This window comes from Colias eurytheme, chromosome 15 (genome assembly GCF_061535395.1).
Source record: "Colias eurytheme isolate Ceu_HAF_F1 chromosome 15, ilColEury1 Martin Lab GWU primary, whole genome shotgun sequence".
NCBI classification, from domain to species: Eukaryota; Metazoa; Arthropoda; class Insecta; order Lepidoptera; family Pieridae; genus Colias; species Colias eurytheme.
Genome location: NC_142994.1, coordinates 8,149,672 through 8,158,404, shown reverse-complemented (window position 1 = coordinate 8,158,404; position 8,733 = coordinate 8,149,672). Strand labels below are relative to the sequence as shown.

At 36.2% G+C, this 8,733-nt stretch overlaps 1 protein-coding gene across 1 annotated transcript; it reads right to left on the bottom strand.

Annotated features, from left to right (window-relative positions):
- Positions 1-442: 442 nt before the first annotated feature.
- LOC149902472 (uncharacterized) lies at positions 443-3,255 on the bottom strand. The gene is made up of 3 exons (XM_090110080.1): positions 2,560-3,255; positions 2,278-2,476; positions 443-1,177 (listed from the first exon to the last, which is right to left on the bottom strand). Exons 1-3 carry the CDS (start codon positions 2,966-2,968, stop codon positions 832-834), a joined length of 954 nt encoding a protein of 317 aa, XP_089966206.1. The 5' UTR covers positions 2,969-3,255; the 3' UTR covers positions 443-831.
- Positions 3,256-8,733: the final 5,478 nt, after the last annotated feature.

Below are 8,733 nucleotides of genomic sequence, written 5' to 3'. Positions count from 1 at the left end.
AGGATAAAAATTTTTGATTTGACGGTTCTCAAATATTTATTACGCAATTTGTAGGACAATATGTCTGTTGAATTATATAAGTATTAAATAAGTGAAAATAAAAAAATCAGCTGGTTAGTAATCATTTATGATGACTTCGTTATCGATACACATTGGAGAGGGGGACTCTTTGATCAAACCATAGATATTGTAGGACAAATATTTTTTCGAATAATTTAGATAATTATCTTGAGATTGAACAAAAAAAAACATTCAGTTAGTAATTAATATTTGAGAACCATCAAATCAAAATATTTTATCCTTGTTTCCTCTGGTAGCTACCACAATCGAGAGTTTTGTACATGAAATTATTGGGCATCTCATCAAAATAAAGCTACTCACGAAAAATTAGCTTGATAGTAATCACTTGCAAAAATGGGCGATGTATCCCGGACTATATACTTAATTCATAGCATAAAATTCGTTAGCGATAGAATAGGCTTTTAAGAAATACAAAATATTAAGCTTTTCTGTAATTATTTCTATCAGTGTGAATTAGAAAAATATGTATATGTATGTACTCATAATATTCATGCCATTTTCTGAATTCTTGATCATCAAAACATTGGGCTTCATTCTAAAAATAACATGTTCTTACAGGCTTAAAATTGTTTAACAAAATAGTTCTGGAACCTACCTTTTTAAATATTGCTTGAATGTTGAGAAACTCAATATTTAATAGGAGTTATTACACCTTGCAAAAATAAGGGAGTTTCTTACAATGTTTTTCCATACTTTGTGCCTCACTTTATATCCTTCAAAAATTGTATTTCGATCTGTTTGCGTGATATATTACAGTATAGACTTACTTCCACTACTTGACCAATTAATCAGCTGATCTGGCGAGCCATCTTCTATATCTAGTAACAAGTTATTCTTAGATTCGTCTTTAGACGAACGTAAAACAATATCTTCGTCATTTGTTTGAAGATTTACATACGACAGAGATTTCCTTTTCTGTTCCAGGTCGAATATTTCAAGGTCTTCATCATCGTCATCATCGGATTCCATTGTGAGCGGTATTCTAGAGAGTTCCAGATTCTCCCGTCGGTCATCGGAATGAAGAACACCGTATCTGAATTGGTTTGATTCACCGGTACCATGGTTGTTACTGGCGTCAAACTTTTTGTGCTTGTTTCTGGAAAATAGTGATTAAATATTATTTAATGTTACATGTTTATGTAAACTAGTGTTAGGGTAATATTAATAAATAATAATAATTATTGTTGTTTTTACAGGAATTAATAAAATAGGAGGTTCTCAATCCAACTGTTGTTTTTAAGAATTTGTTACTTGAGCATCATTTAAAATGTTGATTTTAGCTACAAATATATTTTATTATATTATAATTCAACATTTTCCTTAAGTTTATCACAGGTTATTTATAGTTCTGAGTGTGTAATGTTAATAAGAATATTTTATTGTAGCCCCAATAATATGGATACTATATTTTTTTAAAGTAGGCAAGAGCTGGACGTTTTCTTTGACTTTTGCATATAGGATTTAATTAACATGGGGCTTCAAAAGAAGGAAATGATAAGAAGTTCCCTTAATAATATTTCCTTCATCTTAAAACTTCCATTTGAAAAATTTATCATTAATAGAAATTTTTCAATGCAAATAAATACTTGCATAATCATTGTGTAATGAGGATATCAATTTCATACATTATGAAGTTTTCCACCCGCAGCTTCATCCGCGTTTTAAAGAAAAACCCGCATAGTTCCCATTCCCATGGGATTTCCGGGATAAAACCTATCCTATGTGTTAATCCAAGTCACCCTCTATATGCACGCTAAATTTCATTGTAATCGGTTCAGTAGTATTTGCGTGAAATAGTAACAAACATACAGATACACATCCATCCTCACAAACTTTCGCATTTATAATATTAGTAGGATAGGATAGGATTAGTAGGAAGTAGCATACACATATACAGATATTAGAATGTAATACTTCATTTAGGGCCGATTTTTCAATGCTTGGATAAAACTTATCCGTCCAATAAAGTATTACACAATAATATTAAAATGTCACGTAAACTGTCAAATACGGGCAATTAGAATATGTTTATAAAATGGTAGTTTTGTACATTTCAGGCGTGATTGAGTAACAGACAGACAGACAGAGTTACTTTCGCATTTATAATATTAGTATGGATTCGACGAATAAGTTTTAACCAAGGATTGAAAAATCAGCCCTTACTGACATAATGTACAAATTGTCAGTGATAATAACCTGTAAAATATAAGGTAGGCCACAGCAAGCAGCGTCAAGCCTCCAAATACTATTAAGGCTCTCTTTATAACACCAGGGCTGTTAACATCAATAGTTGTCGAGTCATCTTTTGTATTATTCTTGCTTGGGGCTGGATCACTGAGCTTTGAAATTGTCGGTGCTATGGTTGTGACATTTTCTTTTGATTTATCAGGAATATCTGAAACATTGAAATAATATTTAAATAAATACAGATATAAATGCACCATTATACAGCATTAATTCAATAAAATAGAAACTTACTTTTTACAGGAATTGTATTTGTTTTATTACTTTGCTCTTGCTTATCATTATGGTTAATATTGATTGGAACTGGTGCAGGAACCGAATTATTTTGAGATGATGCAACTTCTTGCTTTACACTTCCGCCTTCACTTTGTGCAATAATTATTTGTTCTGGTTCATCCTTTTTAACAGATTGTTGAGGTTCGTTATCACTTGTTAACTGTTCAGATACAACTTTAGATAAAATTCCATCAGCTTCACGTTTCTTAACCCCCATAAAGTGCGGCACATTATGTACGTATGGTATAACACGATACCCGTTGTCTAACTTAAAATAATTGAATTCATCTTGTAAATAATTCGACTTTTCTTCAATTGTTCGTACACAGTTCACAAATAGAATTAACAGCACACACCGCACAATCATGATTGAACGTAATTTCTAATACAAAGAACTACTGTTTGTTAATACACTCTAGTCTCTATCATATTTTAAAACAATTTTCCTCGTTCACTTTGTACTCTTCCCGTGATAGCATGAATGTATGATGAGTTTGGAAAAGAAATCAGATATTTTAGACGTCTTAGTAATTCTTCTCTGAAGTATGATCTAACGCTAGTTAAATTTCAACAATTTTTAACTAAAATATTGCAAATCGCTATCGCTAATAACAATTCAACTTTTTATTTTTTAGTTATGTTTATGTCACGATTGTGACGTTTGACAGTCTATGACATTTGATTTATTTTGTCTATGGTGTGTTAAGCACAGACTGAATATAAAATTATTATAGTGATCAGTAATGCCTAGCATTCACTACAATAATTATATACCGTGATCAACGTTTGGATCGCATTGATAATCTGGACATGTACAACAACGTTGCACAACAACCACCACACCGCTACCACTGAAAAACCTGTGTGAAACACATTAGCTTCTCTAGTGACTTACAATGTCAAGAACTGATATAAATACAGCAGTCACATAGCGTAGACAGAAAATCTGTGCAGAAAATGTTGTTAAACAAATAATCCGCGCTTATTTTCAACAAGGTCTACATGTTGGTCCACATCATGTTGTACAACAATATAATATTATGTGTCTTTCTAAAACACACAGCGTTGGTGAAGAAAGCTGTCTATGAATCCTATATATCTCTATGAAAAAGGATCACCTTACCGAATATCGATGGATCTTTCACCTCACTAGCAAGAGCGCGTCCCTAGTATGTCATCTGTCATCGCCAATTTGACATCACCTTTGAAGCGCTGTCATCTGCCTCTGCCGGCATAGCGTTTATGAATTCGTGCGCAATAACATCGCGCAGAATATAATTAGTATTTATCTCTAGTAAAAGTGATCAGATTAAGTTACTTTTACCTGAATAAAACACATAAAGCGTTAAATTTTAGTAGTAATTGGTTTAGGAACGGAATTAGTTCCAATATGAAACACAAAAGACCACGTTGTCGGAAGAAAATTCGAAAACCGGTGCTTTGGTATGTATAATAGTGGCGGGAACTCTTTTTCGTCCTCGGAGGACGAGAGAAGCAATGGTTCGTCACTGCCCAAGAGACCGGGAGACGAGAAATTCCGTAAGTACAATCAGACTTGTCATAACATGTCCGGACTCGTGCATAGAATTCCATGCAACACGTGGCATACATATTTTCACGCTAGCTCTTCACTCTCGTCGAGGTTAGGCGAGGGAGCGCGAGCACAAGAGTGTAGTCGGAGCCCTCGCGTCACATCGCCGTGCCTCGTCTCGCCTCGTCTGGTCTCCGTCTGGAGTCGGTTTTTGGGCGCGAGTCAAAGGACGCGAGGCGCGAGAGCAGACGAGGCGAGGTGCGGCGTCCACATTCTCGCGTTCAGTCAATCAGTATATAGATGTTATATCATGCATAAATTTTATCCACCATCACCTTCTTCTCCAACGCTTTTTAACTTTTTAAGTGTGATATACTTTAACAAAATTCATATACGCAAAGACGCATAGAGTTGCGGCACGTGTCACTTCGAGCACGTCCATTATGCTCGCGACACAGAGAGAAATGAACGAAGGCGAGAGTGAAGATGGATACAACCTCGTGTTGTCTCGCCTTGCTTAACCTCGCTAAACCTCGCCTCGCCTAACCTCGACGAGAGTGAAGAGCTAGCATCACAGTATTTGACACAAATACATCAATATTTAGATGTAGGTAATTAGTAATAAAACACAATGCATGCCTATAGTGAGATCGCTATATTATCATCGGGTTTATTTATCATACACAGGCACATTGGTTACTGTGTCAAGTATTGCTTTTAACCAGAATTGTGAGATATCGTTAGGCTACCTAGGTAGAAGGTACTTAGGTTTATGGAATCGACCGTGATCCCCTATGACTAACGAGCCCCAGCAGCAGGTAGTGAGGTATCTCAATCACTTTGACCATTCAATTGTAACTACCTCAACAAAAGTGAGTACCTACTACTTAGTGCCCACTACTACACAATTAGTTCAAAACAATTAAGAGGTACTTATATTTTAGATAGGTACAAAACCTGTCTATCACAATATTCTAAAGAGAAGAAATTGTTAATTAACTATTATAATATAATTTACATATCTATCATGTATCAAACATGTCGCATATAGATTTTACATTACTTAAGATATGATATAGAATGTATAATGTGAACAACGGTCTCACACAATTTTCAGTATGAGGTACTGATTACTACAAGTTGAGATTACCTAGTTTATGGTAAATAATTCTTAACATAAAGAGCGTGTTTTCATAGTCAATTGATACCAGAATAAGCTTTGATTCTATGGGTACTTATTTGAATAAGTATTGAAAAATCATAAGAAATAGACATTGCATATTAGGAGATGTAGATATGTTTATATACGTTATCATCATCAAGGACCCATATATCCCCGAACAGTTGAATGATATCATTCTTGCTTATAATGTTACCGATGATAATGATGTTTATCTAGTTCCTTTCTTACTGAAGTGAAAGAGCTTGCCTTAAAATTAACACTCAGGCGTGATAAAATTTTTATAATACCAACAGTAAAGTAACCAAAATCTTTGTATTTTTTATTTGTATCTTCTACAAAAATATGTACTGAAAATATGTACAAGGCGTCCTTAGCCATGATTAGCTTAGTATGGTTATGCTGAAAGAACTGAGTGTCCAGAAAGACACAGAAAAATATATGCCATACTTACATTCAGATATGCTTCTGGCAATAAGAGCTGATGGCTCCGCCAGGTTTATATTCAATCTGAGACACCTAAACACCTAGGTATTAACCAGGTAATTTTGATACATATCACAGGTTATAACGGTAATTAAATTTTTACAAAGCCAGGATTGGCTTGTAAAATTAGACATCATTGGTAACAGTAATGAGATTCTTCCAAGGCCAGGATTGGCTTGTACAATCAGGCATCATTGGCCTATTTTCTGCCTGCATATTGCAGCCATTTCAAATGGTCGCGGAGACCCTACAAGCTAGAGGTGCCCTCTTTCTGTTTTATTTAAGCTATTAAGTTTGGTCTATTGAGACCGTTACAAAATTAACTTCACAGGTCTTGTAGACTGTGAGGATTTTGGAAAAGCTTGATTGGCACTACAGCCACATAAAGTCCATTGCCTTCTGGTTTAGTTGGACAATTATCTTTTGGGTCTACCATGACTAATCCAATTTAACTTCACAGGTCGCGGAGACCATGGAGGTTTTGGTAAAGCCTGATGGGCAGAACTATTCCAATTCAACTTCACAGGTCGCGAAGACCATGGAGATATTGGTAAAGCTTGATTGGCACTCCAATCACAAAAAGCCACAGCCCTCTGATTTAGTTAGACTATCAGGATTATTCTAATAATTTAACTTCACAGGTCTCGGAGACCATGGAGATTTTAGTAAAGCCACAGAATGAGCCACAGCCTTCTAGTTAGACAATTATCGTTTTGTCTACAAGGATTGTTCCAATTAACTTTACAGGTCCCGGAGACCATAGAGATTTTGGGAAAGCAGGTTTGGCACATCAATTACAAAATGTACATTGTAAACCTGGATACTTGTGCCTCATGTGTGATAGTATAGAAATGTCTGTGTTATTGCTAGTCCCAAAAGCTTCAAAGATAGAGCATACTGTGGTAGTCATTAAGAGGACCATGTCTTGCACTAAATAAGAGTTGCAGACAGTTCTAGACATCTAACACTGAGAGGACTGTACAGTTGTCGCCTCCAGGTATTTCTCTAGAGTTTCGCGCACAGCAGACCAAGAGAGAAAGGCTTTCCCTCTACATGCTACACAAGACTTACGAGCTGTGGAAAAGACATCATACACAGAAATGTCATAGTCTTTGTAAAAGAACAAGTTTGTCACTTCCTAACTACAGATACCGCGGATGCGGGCTGAGTAGGACATCTGAACAGTACTTACCTGTCAGAGAAATGGAGAGGGAAGCAGGGGACTTGGCCTTAGAATTTCTGACTTATATGTAGTGTACCATAGGTATGCAATAAAAATGCTTCTGAGTAGATTGAAAGGGGCGCACATCCTGTAGCCCAAGCAACCAATCAGACTTTGGTCGCCCACATACAAAGGTTGCTAACTCTCTTAGCCCTCACAACTGAGTAACTGTACCTAGATGAGAAGTTGAGAATAACTCTTGGCACGCTTCCAGGACGCCTAAATGGCTTTTGATTTAGATTGCCTCTCAAGAAAGCTACCTGTACTGGAGTGGCTTCTCCTACCTTGTACAACAGGAAATATATTTCGGAGGCTCCTGATATGGTCAATTCCGCTATCCAAAGAGGTGCTTTAGTGCCAGGGCATATTTGCCAAAGCCTGCTTCGAATTATGCGACATCTGCAGTCGTTGATGGAGCTGAAGCCTAGGCTGAATATTCCCTTCCAAGGATAATCCTCCAAGTGTACTAGCGCACCTCGCACCCCGGGCAGATACATAGCACCCAAGGGTGGCTTATGGTTAATATAATAAATAATAATAATATACGGGCATTTCTCCGCAACTCGATGTCAAGCGCCTAAAGATGGCTTATGGTTATTGACTATTATGGTTATATATGGTTATTGACCCGGAAGTCAGGAGCACTCAGACCATTGGAAACTGCTCAGTCAGAAAAGGGGGGGGGGGAGAAAAAAGCCCATTGTAGAGCAAAGGAGAAGGAGCAGTTAGGTAGTGGTGCCCCTCCACAGTGCCAACATATGATCCTCCAAGCAGGAGGTGACTTTCATAATGCAAAAAAAAAAAAAAAAAAGAAGAATGCATGTAATCTAGTACACAGAGACTCTATTTAGCTAATTAAATTAAATTAATTAATTTTAATTAGCCTAGGTCTATCATAAGCAAGCTGACCCTATTCTCTCAGGAGCTCTTATGCTATTACTGGGGTCAGGCCGAGAAGCTCATGACATGAACATGACTTCTGAAGATCTCAAAATAGAGTTTTTTATCGCAGCAAAATAAGATTATAACCTGACCTGAATTTGGATATAAAATGGATACAACAACATATTATCCATCAGGGGTCGGTTGTGAGGACAACCAGACACATAAATATGCCCAGTGACCCATGTGGAAAGGTTGATTCAAGTAACAAAGGACTGATTTTCAGTCTTAAAAGTAAATAATTGATTCTTATCTATAGAGGGGCGGACCCTTTAAGCTTGCAACACAAACCTTTATGTCTGGCTAGATAAGGTCCTTCCAGATCTTAAAGACAGTAGCAACCCTGTCCAGCAGTGGCTTCAAGAAGGTGGTAAGGGCACCAACCTGTTGAGGCAATGGAAGGACCATACGCATTCAGTCCTTTATAAAGTTTTACTGTCAATCAGTCTATTTAGCCAGTGCCAGTGAGTCTGGTTTACTTTAAGGTAACCTTAAACTGTTTAATTAATAATTTAATTAATTGTAATTGATTTAAGATCCAAGTAATGATCAATGTGTAACAAACATGCTTAAAGCTTAAGGTACAGTTGTGTTAACATTGGTATTATAGTTATTTTATATACAGATGTTATTTACTGTAGTATTTAGCCTTAGAGGCTCCATTGTTTATCCTTGATGACATTGATCTTCCTTTGAGTTATAATTTTTAAAATGTTATTTTTATCTTATTATTTGAACTTTGATTTGTTTCAAAGATACAGAGAAATAATA